The sequence below is a fragment of the Bos javanicus genome, chromosome X (assembly GCF_032452875.1).
Source record: "Bos javanicus breed banteng chromosome X, ARS-OSU_banteng_1.0, whole genome shotgun sequence".
Taxonomy (NCBI): Eukaryota; Metazoa; Chordata; class Mammalia; order Artiodactyla; family Bovidae; genus Bos; species Bos javanicus.
Window position 1 is genome coordinate 4,687,761 of NC_083897.1, and position 20,807 is coordinate 4,708,567.

General features: G+C 45.9%; 1 protein-coding gene and 1 long non-coding RNA gene across 4 annotated transcripts in view; one reads left to right on the top strand and one right to left on the bottom strand.

Moving 5' to 3' along the window:
• The window catches only part of TMEM255A (transmembrane protein 255A), a 48,203-nt gene extending 44,477 nt beyond the window's left edge, over nt 1–3,726 (bottom strand). Inside the window, exon 1 of one of the 3 annotated variants that reach the window (XM_061408594.1) lies at nt 3,372–3,726. In XM_061408594.1, coding sequence (XP_061264578.1) covers nt 3,372–3,429 — 58 coding nt within the window. In that variant the 5' untranslated portion in view covers nt 3,430–3,726. The remainder of the gene's footprint in view (nt 1–3,371) is intronic. The other 2 variants (XM_061408591.1, XM_061408593.1) reach the window with 2 other exon arrangements.
• Nucleotides 1,657–13,699, top strand: LOC133242435 (uncharacterized). The gene is made up of 4 exons (XR_009734862.1): nt 1,657–1,784; nt 4,311–4,498; nt 5,131–5,259; nt 11,761–13,699. It is a non-coding gene; the product is annotated as an uncharacterized LOC133242435 (long non-coding RNA).
• The last annotated feature ends 7,108 nt before the right edge of the window (nt 13,700–20,807 follow it).

Genomic DNA, 20,807 nt, shown 5'->3' on the forward strand with positions numbered 1-20,807 from the left:
CCGCCCCCAGCAGCCTCCCTGCAGAACCACTGCAGCCCTCCCTCTCTGCAGTGCCCCACCTCCACCCCAGATTCATGACGACCAAGATGCTCTGCTCTTGAGAAGGGCCCAATTATTTGCCATCTCCACCCTTCCAAATACAGCCAGCTTCTCTCTCCTCCCAGTCCCCTCCCTGGCCAGAGCCCCCACCTGCACTGCGGTCATTGAATCCGGGTCCCTCCCTTCCTCTCAGACCTGCTCAAAATTCACCTCCTCCAAGAAGTTCTCCTTGATCAAGCTTGCTCTCCTCTTAATCACTCATTATTTCATGTCCCTTAGTTCCTAGCTACCTCACTCAGGAAGTCTATTCATTATAACTGCTACAGTTATGCTGTAATTGTGCGTCTGGTCCACAACCCGTAAGATATCCACCAGTCCCAGGATTATATATCCGACAGGAACCAAGGTGTGGGTTGTCAGAAGGTAGGATGGATGGTGTCTGCTCACTTTTTTTTATAACCTTGTACATGTTCCCGATTCCCACCTTGATGACAGGGGATGCAGTCTCTATCAGAGTGCAGCAAGGACTGAGGCCCATAATTCTGTCCTGTGCACTAGGTTGTTGTTGACTGGCTAATCCTTTGCGCTGACCTTTGAACCCACTAGGATTTGCTTACCTGGGTCAGCTGGACCATACAAGGGTGGGTCTCAGGAAGTCCAGCCTTGAGCATCCGTGGAAATAGGTGGCTGCCCACGCAAGAGCCTCAACGCTCTGCCAATCTCCCAAACGTTTCCTTAAAGGTGCTGAAATCCCCGCTTCGGGCAATACTTTGATCAGAGACCTCCAAGTCCACCGGTGAATTACAAATGTGTTATTTGCAAGGGAAGGTGAGCCCCGCTGCAGTAGAGGTGCTTTAGCGCCTGGGGGCGGTGTTGCCAAAAGGGAGATGGGGGTTGCGGGGAGGGGCATGAAGGGGCGCCGGAGTCAAATTACCGTCCAAGCGCCTGCTCCGCCCAGGTCACGGACTTACCGCTCATTCCTAGGCAGCCGGCAAGCGTAGAGTGCAGGCACCTTGGTGCAGTGTGTGTCTGTGTGTTTTCTATTTTATTGTTTTGGCTGAGGTTGTGTCCTGCGTGTAGAGGGAATTCCCTCAGAAATGCTGCCCTTGGAGGCTGAAACACTAACCCACCCACCTCCACTTCCCCTCCCCCATGCAAGGGAACGTGGCGTTGCCAGGGCTGAGGTAAGTGGGAGCAGCTCCGAAGTAGCCCAGACGCTGATTCAGGCCTGGGCTGTGCGGGACCTACGCCAGGGAACTCCGGGGAGACTCCCCTGTCCAAACTCTGGAAACCCAGGGTTACTACTAGACTCGGGAATTTGCTCTGCCTTGGGTCTGCGCACTTTACGAAGCGGGCTGCGTGGAGCTGGCTCGCACGTCCATATGGGATCTGTAATTCTTTTTCCCGCAGTGTCGAGTTTGGACTGGGCGAAGCCCACTCATCTTGTTGCGCAGATGTTTCGTGAAACGCCTGATTGGCTGAGGGCCCCTGTGAGCCCAAGAAAGAACTCTCTTCAACCCCGTTCCCCAACAGGGTGCCTAAGAGCAACGCTCTAACCCGGGGTCCCTAACCTGCCCACTCCCGCACTGGCAGAGGGGCTGGCACGGGCTGCCGGCTTTGCAGGTGGTTGTGGCCGCTGCGGGAATGCGCGCAGCCGGAACCTCGCACTCTGCCATCCGGCCCTAGCCCGTACGCCAGCCCGGCGTCGAGGAGCCAGGGCTGCGTTGGCGCCACAGCTGGCCAAGGTGAGGAGTGCATTCTTTGTGCGTGTGAGCTTGGGGGGGGGGGGTGCGCGCGCACGCGCGCGCGTTTAGCGGGGGGAGCGGGTAGAGAGACCTGGGGAGTGGGGAGAGTCTGGTACTGCTGTGTTCTGGATTCGGATCTGAGCCCTTGGCCTTATTTGTACCACGTTGCAAATAACTACACCCTTAAAAATAATTTTTTTTAAAAGCAAATTCTTGTACTGAATAGGCAAAACCATTAAAAAATAGGGATCTTTCCACCATCCAAGAGATAGTTTCTGGGGCCCCTCGGGTGAACGAATTCTGCTGAGACGAAGTCTTTTGCAGGCAATAGGGAGCTTACGTAGGGAGTTCAGCCCTCTCCCTGCCCCCTCCCCTTGATGTTCCCGCAAATTCTTTGGAGAAGACCTGAGCAGGCTGGATGGCAATAATTAGGGACAGAGGGATTTTGCAGAATGTAAAGTATGTTGGAAAGCGGGGATTCGATGTGGTTCAACTGTATACGAGGCGAATGTGAAGATTAGGTGGAATCGTGGCTTGACGATCCCCTCCCGCTCTCCTGGGCTCCAAATTAATTTCTCCGCCCAGTGAAATCATAGGGCTTGGGAAGGTGCCTAACAGCTGAGGGGGGACGGGGGTTTTTGTTTGTTTGTAACTACCTAAAAGCGGCTTCGAGGAGCAGCCAAGTTGATGCCTGGAGGCAGCTGCCCCCCACTTTTCAAGAGGAAAGGTGTTGAACAAAATCAGGCTAGTGGATCCCCCCCTCCCCTTCCCTTCCACCCGGAGAGGAAAAGCGCGACTTCAGAAGATGCGCGGGTTCGCGCTCGCTCTTTCTTGCGCTTTCACTCGTTCTCCCCCCTCCTTTTTTTTTTTTTTTTTTTTTTTACAATCAACGCACACTCCGTGCACTAGGAACAAAATAGGAATCAAATTCAAGGAATGTTGATCCTGCCGCTGCAGACAGCCGAGCTGGGCTGTCTTGAGAGATTCCTAAGGAATTCCCCTCCTGCCAGCCCCCCGCCCCTTTCCTTCTTACCCACCTCCTGCTGCCCATCCCCCAGGGTTGCGCAAACCCCCCCATCAGCGAGGTGCAAGTCAGGCTTCCCCCCAATGCAGCTCTGAATTTCAGGCCAGCTTCGCCTGAGTTGAGAGGGGGCGAGGACCCTGTTTCTTCTAATTATCTTTAGTGGTGAGCTCTTAGAAGTGACGGGGACTTTGCAAAGAGGGAGCGTCGAATGGAAAGCGAAGGCGCAGGTTGCAGGGAAGTGTTTTGATCCCCCAGACAGCTGAGATTTACCACCGGCTGCAAGTCTGTCGGCACACGCACACAAACATGCGCACACCCGCACTCCGGTAAGGGATACTCCGACGCAAGCTGGGCTCTCGCAGCTCCGCGCGTCGCCCCCGTCCCTACCCGGCCGCTCCCCTGGGGCTCGGGTCCGCGACCCCGATGCTGGGGCACGCGGACCCCCCTCCCTCGCCCCGCTTCCCGCCCCCTGGCTCCCCGGGGCGGCCCGGGCGCTCGCGGTCCAGGGGGCAGCGTACTCACTCCTGCCCGCCGCCGCCCCGAGGCAGGGCGGCTAGACTTACCCATGGAATCCGGCAGGGACATGTCGCTGGACCGCTGCTGAGTCAGGGACTGATGCATGGTGAGAGCTGCCCTGTGGCCCCGGCCCCCGAAGCTGCTTCAGGCGCCCCTGGCTCAGGGCGCCCCGCAGAGCATCCTACTCCGCGGCTGCCGCTCCCCGTCCCTCCGGAGAGCTGAGGAGAGACTGCCTCGGTTGCAAGCTGCAGCCCAAGTGCCTCCTCCCCCTCCCTTCCCCTCTTCTCCCTCCCTCCTCTCTTGCCTCCCTCTGCTCCGGGAGGCAGCAGCATTGGCGGTCCGAGCAGCGACGTGCGCTTGCGCAAGACCCCTCTCCTCCCTCCCCCTCGGCCTCCCCCCCCCATCCTAGTTATCCACCTCCCAGCCTCCCAAGCCAGACAGGGAGCCGTTTTAGCCCCTTGGGGCCAGGACTGCGTAGAGAAAGAGGGGGAGGCTACAGCCTGGGGCTGAGTGGCCTTCTCTGTACTTTGGAGAGAGGGTCTTGGACTAGCATCCTGTTCTAGGATTTATAATTGGGGAAGGGGCAGAGTAAGAGGTTCAGAGCTGAGAACACACACACACACACACACACACACACACACACGCACATTTGTGCAGGTTTGGTCTTAGTGCTTCCAGAATGACATAATGGAGCTGGAGATGATCCAGAGAAGGGCCACTCTATAATCAAGGGGATGGAGGAGGGTGGAGGGGGTTGCCATATGAAGATAGATTAAACAAATGCAGACTCTTCAGTCTAGAAAGATAAAGGCTGGGAAGGGATGTGACTAGAGTGTATAAAATTATGCAGAGATGGAGTGAGGGAACAAGGCCTTATTCACCAAATCTGAGAATTCTAGAACCAATAGCCCCCTAAAAGCTAGATGTGGATTCAGCAAAAGTAAATATGACTCTGCATCAGCACCTGAATTTGTGCTTTTGTTCAGGGTTCTTTTAGGTCAACGATCTCATTTTCTCATCACAGCAGCCATGCAAGGAAGGAAGAAGAGGTATCAATAGCTCCATTTTACAGATGGAAAAACTGAGTCTCAGAGAAGCGATGAAAAATTCCTGTATTCACTCAGCTAGTCAGTGACAGAAGTGGAATGTGCACCTAGATTGGTTGGCCTCCCAGGTCAGTGCTCTTCCTGCTAAGACAGCTAGTAGAGAAATGCTATTGTGTATAGCACGTTGAAAACCTGAAGAATTCATTAGCCTGGAAAAGTGCAACAGGATGAAAACACAAGTAGCTTCGCCAAGAGTGAGAAAGTCATGGCTGACAGACACACTGTGGATTGCTGAGGGAAACTGGGGATGCAGTAGGAAGGTCCCTGCTCTTGGAGAACAACTAGGTCCTCCCCCAGCCTGTCCTTCCGGACCCCATCAGGCTCTTGGGCTGGAATCACTCTGTTGTTGGCTCAGAGGATGGTTCTAACATCTCCCAAATGGCAGAACAAGAGGATGTCTCCTTGGTGTGCCTTGAGACATCTGCCTGGTGGCCAAAGGAGGTGGAAGGTGAGGGAGGGGAGGGCAGTGGGTGAATCAAGGTTTGAAGGCATTCATTCTGCCCCAGTGAGAGCTCCCGGGCTCTGCTTGCCAGGCCTCCTTCCAACCACCTCCCCTTGATGACTGCTACAACCCTCTCTCCATGTGTACCCTCAAAACATACCCAGATCAAGTATAAAACTCTCCTGAGAGTTGATGGGATGAAGAATACCTGTTTCTTTCCAGCTCTGCCTTGCTAATCTACTTTCTTTCCTTATCCAGGAAATGGAACCAAAGGCCCTTGTCCTTTCCCATCTTCCCAAGGAAGAAGAATTGCTTCCTGAAGGTTGAAAAGGGAGCCCTTTGTCAAGAACTTGGGCACCCCAGGGGCCAGGCTGAAGGCTGTGTCAGGTATTATTAGCAGCTCTAAGCTATAGATGCCGTTTCAAAATCTGGGATTCATGTCCTAGATAGAGGTAGGATGCCCACGATTGTAGCGGTGTGTGTCTTAAGCATGTTTGGCTTATGTGTCAGAGTCTCCAAAAGCCCCACAAAGGCAGAGAGAAATCCCATATATACATTCTGCCACGTTTGTCTCCAGTTCTGTTTACTTGTCTCTTCCTTCCCCCACTCTAAATATCCACAGATTTAACGGGAAGAACTCCTGCAACCAGCACTGATTTCTCAGGAGTACTTCATAATTAACTGATTTTGTTGCTCTGAAAGTAGCCTTGAAGAGGTTTTTATACAGGCTGGAAAAGACAGCTTTACACCTTCTTCCGGGATCTGGGTTCCCCAATAGCAATCATACAGCTAGAGAGCCCTAACGAAGCCAAACAGAAACTTGTTACTATGCTGGTTACAATGGATGGAATGCTGTCTTTTCACTTGAGAGAGAAGCACATTACCTGTGAGTTGACACAGAAGGCATATGTAATTTGACCTTTATAATCAAAGCTGGAAACTCGGGAGGTGCCTTTAATTGGGGGAGTGAGCCTTGCTTTATGCACCATCTGTATTCCTGAATCTGGCGCGAAAATGAAACACTGTTTTAGAAAATACTAGAGAAGCTGGCTATTTCAAAGAACAGTGTACTGTGTATTTCCTTCACACTGTCTCTCGGGGTACCGTATGGGACTTGGAACACAGCAGGCTCTCAGTCAAGTTAAAAATGACTTGGAGACCAGCAGCAGTGACAATAGCAGCAGCTGAGGCAGCTCAGAGAGTAGTAGCAGTCTTCTCCCCGGAGATGCTGGGCTGGTTTGCTCAGAGGACCTGCCATAAGTGGAGGGACTAGAATGGGAAATCGAACACACACACACACACACACATTTCAGCTGAGCCTGGCACAGGGACCCCCTTTCCTCCAAAAGAAAGTTTGTTTTAACTCAGAATGAGCTGGACAATTAAAAAGCAAGAGGCGATTTTTCATGGGCTCTATTCTGATTTTCTTCCTGTCAAAACATTTGTGGGTTTTCTACATACATCAGCTCATAGTAAAATTTACCAATAGGCAAGCTGCCTAGATGAAGGAACATGTCTTTCATGCTAATGAAGGCTACTATAAAACTGCTTGGTTAGGTTCTGATAAAAAAGAAATTATTAAAATGGCTTAAAATAAATCCTTTTCGTTGCAAGCTTAATCAAGCATACAGTGTTGCCCTGGGTTGCAAACTGAGGAGCATGAGGAGACTTTTGCCAGTGGGGCTGCAGCCTGCTTCTCTCTTCTCCTTCAAACCAATGATGAGCGTGCTCCCCAAAAGCCTTCCAACCACTAGAAAAATGCCAGGTGGCGCCCTGCCTCTAACACGTTCACTCTGGGAATAGCCATAACACTCCATCACTTCCTTATTTTGATGATCAGTTTGACTGGTTACTTGGAGAAGGAAATGGCAACCCACTCCAATACTAAATTGCTATAGTACCTTCATGATTCCAAATTTGGGGATGTAGACTAGATGTCTGCATGTGTACATACACATATATGCATCTATGCATATTTGGAATAGTGGCAACACCAGTATTCACAAATGCACAGACACACACACATACACATACATATTTACACCCTAACCATTCCCTCTCTGCCGTGGTTAGCACCATCTACCTCTCAGCTCCAGACATGAGTTGATCAAGGATAAGAAAGGAGCTTCAAAATAAAGGAGAACCTGAAAGAATCCAAGCATCTCTAATTGATGCCAGAGTTGTGTCCACCCAGACTACCACAGGTCAATATCTAGTACCCAGTGCCTGTACTGAAAACAGATAAATCAGAGGAGAACACGGTTGATGGTGTTATTTCGCCAACAAAGCACGACTGGTTCCCATCATTAGCTGGTAATTTTCTTTCCATACCAGGAAAATCACCACAGCACCAGGAAACAAAGCTGGTACTTGTCTTTACTTTGTTATTGTTTCCTTCCTATTCTGTGACCTGCATCAGTTACCAAACACTGTCTCATTAGTGTTTTCCAGTACCAGTAAGAAATTTTTGATGACATGATTTTTTTTTCTCTTTTTTTTATTTTTTTTTAAATTTTATTTTAAACTTTACCTAATTGTATTAGTTTTGCCAAATATCAAAATGAATCCGCCACAGGTATACATGTGTTCCCCATCCTGAGCCCTCCTCCCTCCTCCCTCCCCACACCATCCCTCTGGGTCGTCCCAGTGCTCTAGCCCCAAGCATCGAGTATCGTGCATCGAACCTGGACTGGCATCTCGTTTCATACATGATATTTTACATGTTTCAATGCCATTCTCCCAAATCTTCCCACCCTCTCCCTCTCCCATAGAGTCCATAAGACTGTTCTATACATCAGTGTCTCTTTTCCTGGATGACATGATTTTAAATGGATGGAACATCATTTATTTATCATTCCCTGCTATGGGATATTTTCAGTTCAGTCTCTCAGTTGTATCCAACTCTTTGCGACTCCATGGACTGCAGCATGTCAGGCTTCCCTGTCCATCACCAATTCCCAGAGCTTACTCAAACTCGTGCCCATCGAGTCGGTGATGCCATCCAACCATCTCACCCGCTGTCGTCCCCTTCTCCCCCTGCCTTCATTCTTTCCCAGCATCAGGGTCTTTTCCAGAAGTCAGTCCTTCACATCAGGTGGCCAAAGTGTTGGAGCCTTAGCTTCAGCATCAGTCCTTCCAATGAATATTCAGGACTGATTTCCTTTAGGATTGACTGGTTGGATCTCCTTGCAGTCCAAGGGACTCTCAAGAGTCTTCTCCAACACCACAGTTCAAACGCATCAATTCTTGAGCACTCAGCTTTCTTCACAGTCCAACTCTCACATCCATACATGACTACTGGAAAAACCATAGCTTTGACTAGATGGACCTTTGTCAGCAAAGTAATGTCTCTGCTTTTTAATATGATGTCTAGGTTGGTCATAACTGTTCTTCCAAGGGGTAAACATCTTTTTATTTCATGGCTGAGGTCACCATCTGCAGTGATTTTGGAGCCCCCCAAAATAAAGTATGTCACTGTTTCCACTGTTTCCCAACTATTTGCCATGAAGTGATGGAGCTGGATGCCATGATCTTAGTTTTTTGAATGTTGACTTTTAAGCCAGCTTGTTCACTCTCCTCTTTCACTTTCATCAAGAGGCTCTTTAGCTCCTCTTTGCTTTCTGCCATAAGAGTGTTGTCATCTGCATATCTGAGGTTATTGATATTTCTCCCGGCAATACTTTAGAGGTATCTAATTTTCAACATTATAAATAACACAGTGAACTAAATATTGGCATCTTTATTACCATGGGATACAACATTACAGTGGAATTGTTGGTTTCAAAGTTTCAAATGTTTATTTCCCAATTAAAACATGTTTATCAACATACAGTAAAGTGCACAGGCCCAAAGTGTACCTATTAATGAATTTTTACATAAATATGCCCTTGTCACCACCACCCAGATCAAGATGTCGAACCATTCCAGCATCTCAGATGACTCCCTTTAGCCCCCTTTCCAGCCAGTAACCTTTCTAGATGCAACCACTATTCTGATTTTGATCGTTAAGGCTGAATATATTCAAGGTTTTTAATACATATTGCCAAATTTCCCTCCAAAATATTTTTAGTAAATACATTCCCATCATTAGCATGTGAAAGTGCCTGGATCCCCACCCTTGTGGCTTTACCTTGCAAAGGAGATGTTTTAGCACTTAAGACACACCTGGTTACAGTCAGCGACCAGAAGGACCAGTCAAGAAGCCAACCTGGGGTTCAGCTGGGCAGCAGGTGTCCACAGGGAACCACAGATGTAGGAGCAAGAGGTGGAGGGCAGGCCCAGAGGGCAGCAAGTGTCCCAGTCCACAAGTACCTTAGAAACAACTGCTCAGTCCTTTCCTTATTTTCACGTTTGTTGTCCTTCACACATACCCAATGTCTTTTTTACAGCTTTCAAAATTTCTATAATGATCTCTTAGTTATGCCTGGCATGAAGTAGGAACTTAGATATTTGTTGAATATATAGCACTTTTTAAATTGATTGATTGATTTTAACTGAAGGATAATTGCTTTACAATATTGTGATGATTTTTGCCATACATCAATATGAATCGGCCGTACGTATACATATGTCTCTGGGGAGTAGGATTGTGGGAGAGGGGGTAATTTACATCCTGTATACCTGTGGCACTTGTTATCCCCTAGCTTTTTTCTGCTTCCTGAAATAAAACATAACACTAAATATTCTCCAAACTGCAGAGATAAATTACCCCCTCCCCCACAATTCTACTCCCCAGAGATAGCAAGTTGGAATGCATCTTTCCTGAGTTTTTTCTCCGTGCATACTTTTACTTTTGTTTGTTTTGAGAGTTAAATACTCGTTTTAAAAAGTAAACTTTCTCAATAATAAGATAATATATCTTTTGTTAGGCATTGTAAGCTGCATTTAGTAGCACTCCAATATACCACATCAAAGTTCATCTTCAGTCAAGCCTAATAACAGTCCATCCTTGCACAATAAAATCCCTTCAATTTATATTACTACACCTACTTAGCTCTTATGGGCAGGGAATGGAAATTACATCTCACTTCTGATCACTAATGTGTGGTGAAGAGTATCAAGAGAATTATATGAAAATGAATATAAAAAAATGATTCTGATTTCAAAGTAGGTGGTTTGGAAACATTACCAAAAGCATAAAAAATGATACAGGTATATGTACTTCTAGTAAATTCTTAATAAGAATGTTCTGAAGAACAAACAACCTGTTTCTTCCTACAGAAAGAAGGTAGTTACTTTTTAAAACCTAGTGGTTTTTTCCACAGAATTTCACGTTTTCCCAATTCAAAGGCCTAAAACAGAGAACAATAATGCATGCAGCCGTGAATACACTGGGGAAATCTTGATATTCAAAAAGGCCGATAATGCTTTTTTGAATTTTAGAATAAATGTGACAGAGGTTAATAATCACAGAATGTTAAGGTTAGAATGAGATCAGTCAGTGAGTAAACATAATTAACATATTTTATACTGTAAACTATTTACTGAAGGAAAAATCCATACAGAAAAATTCACCATACATATTGTTTTCTGATCAGGAAGAAGGGGCAGGAGATGAAGTCGAGTGGCCTCAAGCCCACAGAAATGGGTTGGGGGATTGTTTGGTGGGTTTCACGGTTTGGGTGCCCTGGTTTACCTGCCAGAGATGGTAGTTGGTCGGGAGCATCAAATAGGATTTAGTGAAGCTGTAACTGCCTTGTTTCCTTCCTCTAATTAATTACAGAGCTCAGTACATCCTTTTCCCTTATCCCCATCAAAAAACATTCATTAAACACCTAATTAGATGTGGCATTGTCGCAGGCGGGGGCGTGTGTGTCCAACTGCTTTGTTCAGGTTTGGACTGGAGAGGATTTCTGTGTTCAGTGTTTTCTGGGAAGCAATAGATTTGCTCCCAATTCAAACTGCTCCACAGAGCCTTTGAAAATGTTTACACTCTGTGACCCAGTAATTCCACTTCTGGGAATCTGTACTAAAGAAAGAGAAATCTGGACTGAGATTTATGTGCAAGGATGTCTGTGGCAATATTATTTATAATAAGGAGGAAAACTGGGGAAAAAAACCTGAAATGCCCAAATTTAGGGGAAAGATTAACCAGGTGATACCACAGCCATAGGATGCACATGTTATATAATGAATGAAATGGCCAAAAAGGTCATTTGTGTTTTCTGTACCATCTGATGGAAAAATCTGAATGAGCTTTTTGGCCAACCCAGTATCAAAGCTGTTTCAAATATTAAGGACATAGAAATATCTATAATAATGAGTGAACACATAGGTTAACAACTGCATGCTTAGTTTGATCCCGATTTTGTTTAAAATTGCATCTATATGCAGGGCAAAATGACTAGAAGGAAAGTCATAAACATTCACTGTAGTTACCTCTGGGAGGTGGGATTCAGGCGAGTACCTGCTTCTTTATACTTTTCTGTATCTTTCAAATATATTCAGTGAGCATGTATTCTTATTACAGTTAGCCTCCCAAACCCTCCAGATTCTATTTTATAAACAAATTGAACAGGTGAATGTTTCATAAATTGCACTATTACAATTAGCCTCCCAAACCCTCCAGATTCTATTTTATAAACAAATTGAACAGGTGAATGTTTCATAAATTGCACCCTGTCCTTCCTGCAGTGTGTGGTTGGGCCACTCAGGACTCACTTTGGTTCTCCCTCATACACACACACACCCACACACACAGACACACACACACGCACTGCTCTGCTTTCAGTCTTCCTTGCCTGGGTGCAAGTTTCAGGCAATGTGTCACCTCTCTAAAGGGAATGTGTGCTTCTTTTTCATTTTGTGATTAAAGCTTGTTGATGCTGGCAGGTGGCAAGTACTTTTTCTGATCCAGGTCTTTCTATGCCCTGGAAATTATACCGGTAGGGGGCTGTCTACTCTGTGGATTGCCTGAAAGGAACAGCTTTCTGGAAGACTGACCTGTCTGGGAAAAGAAGAGGAACACTGCCTGGGGTAAGGTGGGGCAGTGGGAATTTGAGGGAGAGATAGCCTAGAAAGAGGTTAAAATGAGCAGCTTTGTTTATTAGAAAGGATACCCTTAGTAAAGTTGTATTTTATGGTCTTACTGTTTAAAAGAAATACAGCTCTGTAGTTCAGTTAGACCTGTAGCAAGTTCTGTTGAAGGTAAACTGCCCTTAACTCCATGCCTGCCTCTCAGCTCTGTCAGATCCTCAGATCCTACTGTAACGAGGAGGGGGCTCAGTAAACGTTGACTTCCTTTAACAAACACCCAACAATTGCAAAAGTGAAATATGAATCTAAATTTTGAACAACACAGCAATTTGTATAAATTAAAAAGTGAAATTCTTTTCCTCCCCAGTCTCACTCTTCAGAGGTAACTTCTATTAAAAGTCTGGTGTGTGTTTCCACTTTTCTTATGTGTATACAAGAATAGGCACACACACAGAGAATTACACACACAGTGAACAAAAATGGAGCCAAACTATAAATATTATTCTGCGACTTACTTTTTTTAAAAGCCCAATATTATTTCATGGGCATGTTCCATGTCAGTATATATAGGTTTCCCTTATTTTTTTAGCAACTGTGTAACATTCCATCATGGGAATGCTTCAGACTTATTTAACCAAGTCCCCTTGGTTGGACAGTTCATTTAGATCCAGTTTTTTGTAGTTACAAGCAATAATGCAATAAACATCCCTGTGTATATACCATGGAATCAACTTTAGGGGGAATCTTCTTTCCATCAACTGTGCATTACCTAAGCATTTGCAATTAGTTTCCTGGGCTCTGGAGAACAGTTTTTAATGGCCATGCCAAATGTTCTGTAGCGTCCCGAACGGTCTAAGGCATCCTTTCCAATTAAGCTGCAGTCTACTACACACCGCATTTTAAATGACATTATGCTTTAAGGACAGGGCACTGTCTTGCATTACTGACAGTGTCATAATGCTCTATCTTCATACTAACGCCCTGGACCGGAGTGGGCACTGCGGCCCAACACAGGGGGACACAAATATGTGACCTTCCCTCACCCACTTCTATCCAGCATCTCTCTACCACTTCTGGCAGGAAGATCCAATGAGATATAAGGTGCTTTCTTTGCCACCGACTGGCCTGGGGGGAAGAAATAGGAGAACAGTAATAGTAATATCTGAACTGAGGGAGACCCGACTGCTTTCCTGGAGAAGGCAATGGCAACCCACTCCAGTGTTCTTGCCTGGAGAATCCCAGGGACGGGGGAGCCTGGTGGGCTGCCGTCTATGGGGTCCCACAGAGTCAGACACGACTGAAGTGACTTAGCAGCAGCAGCAGCAGCAGCAGACTGCTTTCCACCTTTCTCCCCTCCCCATGTCTCCCCACTATGCCCAGGTGCTCATTGTCTCCAGTAACCTTCTGGTGGCTTGCAGGCCCTAGAAAGAGCCACCCTCCTTGGAGGCGACCTCAGCCTGCACCCCCATCAGAACACATTTCTTTTCAGAACTCTCAGTTGCCAGTGTTCATTTGTGTTAGCATGACAGAGAGCGCTTAACAGTTGGCATCAAGAGACCATTTCCTAGCCCTCGGCTTTTGATCAAATCAATTAATCTCTCTGAGCCCCAATTTTGACATCTGCAAGATGGGGCTAGTACTAACATCTTCTCAGGGTTGATGTAGAGATGAAACGAGGTAGTGTAGGGAAAAGGCCACTGAAAGCAAGGAAGAGTGTTCTGTGATTGTGAGGTGCTGTTATTACTTATGGATTCTCTCTTCCAGATAAACCAATCTGATTTTATTTTGTTTAGATGGGGGATTTCTGGAGACTACAGTGTTTTAACTGGGAGGAGTGCTTGCTGCTGCTGCTGCTGCTAAGTCGCTTCAGTCGTGTGACTCTGTGCGACCCCATAGACGGCAGCCCACCAGGCTCCACCATCCCTGGGATTCTCCAGGCAAGAACACTGGAGTGGGTTGCCATTTCCTTCTCCAATGCATCAAAGTGAAAAGTGAAAGTGAAGTCTCTCAGTCGTGTCCGACTCTTAGTGACCCCGTGGACTGAAGCCCACCAGGCTCCTCCACCCATGGAATTTTCCAGGCAAGAGTACTGGAGTGGGGTGCCATTGCCTTCTCTGTCGTTATTCTCAGCGACTTTCAAATCTATTTTCATGAGTTCGTGTCTGACTCTTTGCGACCCTATGGACTTTGGCCTCCAGGCTCCCCTGTCTATGTGATTCTCCCCACAAGAATACTTAAATGGGTTGTACTCCAGGAGGAGTGCTTATGAGGGTGAAAATGTCAGGTTGTGGAGTGGGCCAGTGGGGAAGCTATTTTGAGATGGGGAATCCCTTCCAGACCTTTAAACCCACATATGGAGGGGGTTGCTGGCTCCCCAGGATGGAAGGCTGACCAGACTTCCCCAGGCTAAAATGGAAGAAAGGTCTCTGTTTCCCTTTTCTGTCTCCAGGGGAGAGGAAGATGGGTTGGAATGGGGGCGAGAACAGCATAGATTTCTGTGGGCAGGCCTGTGTTCTAGCAACTGTTTGGTGTATTTTTAAAGGTCAGAGAGGCTTTGGCTCTATAGGATGGAGTGGCTCTGACACCTGATTAATGTCTGTGCAGTACTTTCCAGAATGAAATTTAATCAGCAGAATGATTGCAGCAAGCAGCTGCCTGGAGGAAAATGATCCTGTTCTAATGGTGGCTTGTTTGATGTGTTGGCATTGTAGTGGGGCACGTACATTATTAGTCCAGCCTGGCGGGGGGGGGGGGGGCAGCTAGGACACTGGCTCAACTAGTAAGGAAATGCAGCAAACAGCAGCAGCCCTTCTATGGCTCTATGTGGGGTCACTTCTTTCAGATTGTCAGCTCCTCGCCACTCAGAAGACCTTTACTGTCAGCCTCCTGCCTGCCCCTGGGGGTCTTCCCTGTCACCTCCTTTAACCCACTCCTATCATTATTCTCCATCCCCAGAGCCGCTCAGATCCATCAGTCTCAGTGCTCCCCCCAGCAGCTTCAAGGCCTTCCCTGACAGCTTCCTCCAGCACACTCAGACATGCAAGCGTGCGTCCCTCCACTCCTCCCACAGGTGTTCTCAAGGCTTAAGCAAAATGAAAATGGTCTCTCCTTGGTCTAATTAACCCTTCTTTGCCTATTTTCTCATCAGAAGCACAGAGGCCATGATACTGACTTGCAGAAATTCTGTAGTCAGTATTTTTTTAAATGATTTTTCTAACATGTTTTTGGCTACACGATACAGCCTTTGTGATCTTAGTTCCCCAGCTAGGGATTGAACCCACACCCTTTGCATTGGAAGCCCAGAGTCTTAACCACTGGACCGTCAGGGAAGTCCCTGTAGTCAGTATTATACTCCCTAAAAGGTAGGAAATGCAGCAGATACCTAGGTGATGTGTGTGTGTCTGCGTGCATATGCAATCGGTCGTGTCCGACTCTTTGCCACCCCATGGACTGTAGCCTGCCAAGCTCCTCTGTCCATGGAATTCTCCAGGCAAGAATACTGGAGCAGGTTGCTGTTTCCTTCTCCAGAGGATCTTCCAGACCCAGAGAATGCAACCCTCGTCTCTTGCATCTCCTGCATTGGTAGGTGGGTTCTTTACCAACCTAACCACCAGGGAAGCCCCTGACTGCCATGTGCTGCCACTCAAATGCCATGGTGTGCCTTCCACCCAAGCTGACTGTGCTGGGCCGTCCTCACCAGGACCTGTGGTTTGAGAAGTTTTCTCGGTAGTAGAGCCAGGTTGAAGGAGCTAGTCACACTTTCTTGCTGCTGTTTGTTTCCTGAGTTTGAAAAGCTTCCACTTAACCCCTCCAGGGTGTACCCCAGAATCACCATAGGGACCTGACCCAGCACAGGGGAAGTGCTTGGAATTATTAAGGCCCGGTTTACAGTGGAAATGGTAGCCTTTTAGAATGAAAAGGAATCAAAGTTAAGGCTGTAACAACCCTCTCTAAACTCAAAGTAATGCTGAGCAGGCTCTTCTCCACCAGAAGTTGCAAGGACCCCAGGCTTCCCCAAGGCACCACCCCAGGGTCCTATGTATGAAATGAATCTGAAAACTAAGAAAGCAGAGGCCAGTGTTCCTGGCCCCATCAAGCAGTGGATGTGTGTGAGACGGTCTAGAGGCAGAATTGAACTGGAGAAGGTAGACATTGTATTCACAGTTAGAAAACATCTTGACTATTTTGAGCACTTGCATTGAGGCAGATTCTTTACCATCTGAGCCACCAGGGACGCCCCTGCTATGTACCAGGTCCTAGAAATAATTAAGATTCAAAAAATAAATAAGATCCTTCCTTCAAGGAGTTTGCAGTTTTTTGTTTTGTTTGGTTTGGTTTGGTTTGGTTTTTTCAGTTTGGTTGGTTTTTGTTTTGTTAGTTCCCCATACAGCTTGTAAGGATCTTAGTTCCTGGACCAAGGATTGAATCCAGTCCCTGGCAGTGAAAGCAAGAGTCAATTGAACTGCCAGGGATTCCTTTAATGAGTTCACAGTTAAGTGGGCAGAGAGAGGTGTGTAAATATATATATAAGTAAGTAAGTGAAAGTATTGTTCTTGCCTGGAGAATCCCAGGGACGGGGGAGCCTAGTGGACTGCCGTTTATGGGGTCGCACAGAGTCGGACACGACTGAAGTGACTTAGCAGCAGCAGCAAGTAAGTGAAAGTCACTCAGTTGTGTCCGACTCTTTGCGACCCCATGGACTATACAATCCATGGAATTCTCCAGGCCAGAATACTGGAGTGGGTAGCCTTTCCCTTCTCCAGGGGATCTTCCCAATCCAGGGATCGAACCCAGGTCTCCTGCATTGCAGGTGGATTCTTTACCAGCTCAGACACAAGGGAAGCCCCATATATATATATATATATATATATATATATATATATATATATAATTTCAGCACAGGAAACTAAAAGGAATGATAAAGAAGATTTATGCTGGATTCTGAAAGAGGACCAAGAAGGGAGGGGAGAAGTGGTGCCTGATTTAAGTATTAAAAGATTTACTCATTCATTCTCTAGGATGTAAATCCCATGAGGTCAGGGACTTGTTTTGTTTGCTATTGTAGGTCTAACGCCTAGAACGATACCTGGACTATGGTAAGAATGCAATATTCACTGAATAAATAAACACATGCCTACTATCTGCTAAGAGTTGGACACGACTTAGCGACTGAGCAACAACAAAAATGTGCTAAGCACTTGGGATACCTGGTGGGGGCGGGGTGATGAAAACTGAAGAGTCAATGAAGATTTCTAGGTTTTTGGCTTGAGCAGAGGATTGGTATTAATTCTTCCTTAAAGGCTTGGTAGAATTTGAGAGGGAAGCTATCTGGTCTGGGCTTTTTGTGTCTGTGAGTGTATGCGGGAATTTTTGATTGCTGATTGAATCATCTTACTTGTATTGGTCTATTCAGACTATTTCTTCTTGAATCAATTTTGCTAACTTGTGTCTTTCTAGAAATTTGTCCATTTCATCTATGTTATCTAATTTGTTGGCATACATTTGTTCATCATATGACTTTAAAAAAATTTCTCAAAGATCAGTAGTAATGTCCTCAACTATAACTGTTGCATTGTCTATTTCTCCCTATAATTCTCTCAGGTTTTGCTTCATATATTTTGGTGGGGGTGTTTGTTCGTATGTATATATTTATAATTGTTATAGCTCCCTGAATTAGTGACCCTATTATCATTATAAAATGTCCTTCCTTGTCTCTTGTAACAATTTTTGTCTTAAAGTTTATTTTTTTATATTAGTATATCAACTCTCTCTTGGTTACTGTTTTCATGATATGTCCTTTTTCATCCTTTTAATTTTAACTAACTTAATTGTGTCTTTGAATCCAAAGTATGTCTCTTGTAGACCGCATATAATCGGATCATGCTTTTTTATCCATTCTTCCAATTTCTGCCTTTTGATTGAAGTGTTTAATCTATTTGAATTTAATGTAATTAGCAAAAGGTAGGATTTATGTCTGCTATTTTGCTATTTGTTTTCTATGTTTCACATCTTTTTTATTCATCAGTTTCTCCATTACTGCCTTCTTTTGGGTTAAGTGATTTATTTTCTACTCTACCATTTTTATTACCTTGTTTCTTTTACTGTATTTTCAGTTATTTTTAGTGGCTTCCCTGGGGGTTGCAATTAGTATATTAACTTATAAAAACCAACCAAAATTAATACCAAATTCATTTCAACATTATTTAAGAACTTTGCTCCAAGAACGCTCCATTCTCTCCCTGCTCCTTTATGCTGTTACTGTCACATAAATTATATCTTTATACATTGTATGTCATCAACACAGATTTATCATGATTGATTTACACAGTTGTCTTTTAAAACAGAAAGAAGGGGGAAAGGAATGTGGTATATGGCCTAAAATTAATATTATGTATTGCCTTGATGGGCTTCCCCAATAGTGCAGTGGTAAAGAATCTGCCTGCTAATGCAGGAAACCGAGGTTTGATCCCTGGGTAGGGAAGATCCCCTGGAGAAGGAAATGGCAACCCATTCAAGTATTCTTGCCTGGGAAATCCCATGGACAGAGGAGCCTGGTGGGCTACTGTCCTGAGGGTCGCAAAGAGTTAGACACGGCTGAGTGACTAAGCATGCAGCATGCATGCATGGCCTTGATATGTGGTAAAACTGAGAGTGCCTCGAATGACCTCACTGCAAATTCCCCTTCCCATTCTGCTTCCACAGATAAGGTCCTCTAGCAAACGGCCCTCTATCATGGAGACCATGCACAGTTCCTGCTTCTCCCTGAGTAGTGGGCTCCAGTTGCCTGCCAGCCCAGAGAACTAAACAAGCCAATCCCAGCCTCACACAGGAACCAGGGGTTACTCTGTCCTCTTTTTTTTTTTTTTTTTTTTTGGCTGTGCCTTGCAGCTTGCAGGATCTCAATTCCCAGACCAGGGATTTAACCCATGCCGCCTGCAGTGGAAGCACAGAGTCCTAACCACTAGACTTCCAGGGAAGTCCCCATCCTCTAGATACTACGAAGTCTCCTCTCACACCCCTGGTTGTTCACTCTGTTCCCTAGCGCAAACTGCTTGTGGCTCTGTTACAGGAAGTGTCCTCCTCCCTCAGGCTGTAAATATATGTGACTAATGAACTGCTGTCTGTCTCATCTGTCCAGTGTTGGGTGTTGCATGTTTGGTCATCCCCATAACCCTATGGCGGCATCCATCCCTCAACAGGGGGTTGAAGAGGAGGTAATCAGCACAATCAGTGTCACAAACAAGATGGACCAACCATGACCAAGGACACCCTCGGGTTTAATTAACTATTTATGGCTAATGAAACGGTTCCATCATGTGGCAAATGCTGTCTAAACTTGGCAGTTCTGTCCAGTGGACTTGTGCTTTGGCTTGCAAGGCAATTTGTTGTCTTTGCTCGTCTCTTTCCACTCTGAATGCTCTAATCCTCAAGATAAGAATGGTCGCTGTCACTATGGAGAACAGTGTGGAGATTCCTTAAAAAACTGGAAATAGAACTGCCATATGACCCAGCAATCCCACTGCTGGGCATACACACCAAGGAAACCAGAATTGAAAGAGACACATGTACCCCAATGTTCATCGCAGCACTGTTTATAATAGGCAAGACATGGAAGCAACCTAGATGTCCATCAGCAGATGAATGGATAAGAAAGCTGTGGTACATATACACAATGGAGTATTACTCAGCCATTAAAAAGAATACATTTGAATCAGTTCTAATGAGGTGGATGAAACTGGAGCCTGTTATACAGAGTGAAGTAAGCCAGAAAGAAAAACACCAATACAGTATACTAACGCATATATATGGAATTTAGAAAGATGGTAACGATAACTCTGTATGCAAGACACCAAAAGAGACACAGATGTATAGAACAGTCTTTTGGACTCTGTGGGAGAGGGCAAGGGTGGGATGGTTTGGGAGAATGGCATTGAAACATGTATATTATCATATGTGAAACGAGTCACCAGTCCAGGTTCGATGCACGATACAGGATGCTCAGGGCTGGTACACTGGGACGACCCAGAGGGATGGTATGGGGAGGGAGGTGAGAGGGGGGTTCAGGATGGGGAACACGTGTACACCCAAGGTGGATTCATGTCAATGTATGACAAAACCAATACAATATTGTAAAGTAATTAGCCTCCAATTAAAATAAATTAATTTATATTAAAAATAAATAAATAAAATTACATTAAAAAAAGAAAGGTCACTGTTTGAGTATATCCCATCATGGTATGCTATTGGTTTTCACCCGTATTTGGCAGGTGGTTTCTGTTTCTGAGGCACCTGCCTGTCAAGACAGCACACACAGCATCTTGACCAGTTGGCACTTGATCACAGTTACCAAAGGTGGGGCTATAGCTCTCTGGTCAGTGTCTAGCCTGGTGACTGTCACTAGGCATCCGGACAGCTATCACCTACTTTGATCATGATTGTACACTGCCAGGACAGGCCTGGGGACACTTCTTCGTAAGGTTCAGGGAAAGGAAAGATACCATCATCCTGAGGAGAATTACTTGATTATTCGTTGCGTAATAGTCATTGTTATTCAGGCAAGGATAGCATCCTTGCTTCACTCCTGTACTGCTGCTTCCCTTGCTACTGTCCTGTATGCGCTCCTGACTCCCAAAGGTATTGAGGTGCACATTCATGGTGCCCCATGGCCCAGGAACTCATGGTTTTTAAAATGGGAAGGAATATTTCATACTTAGTTGCTATCCCAATCTATAACCCCTAGCCAGTGTGCCTGGGCTTTGCCTAACACTGCTGCTTGCCAGCACGCCAAAAGTCCTAATCTTGCAATCATAGGGCTTGATGAATCCCATTCAGGCCATAGACAAAATGATCTTACTGGATGTGGACCTCAACTCAGGGAAGATTGGCATTCCCTGGAGGATGAGACAGCTGCCTATGAAGTGGGCCCCAGGGGCCCTGAACCTTTCCCCGTAACAACCAAG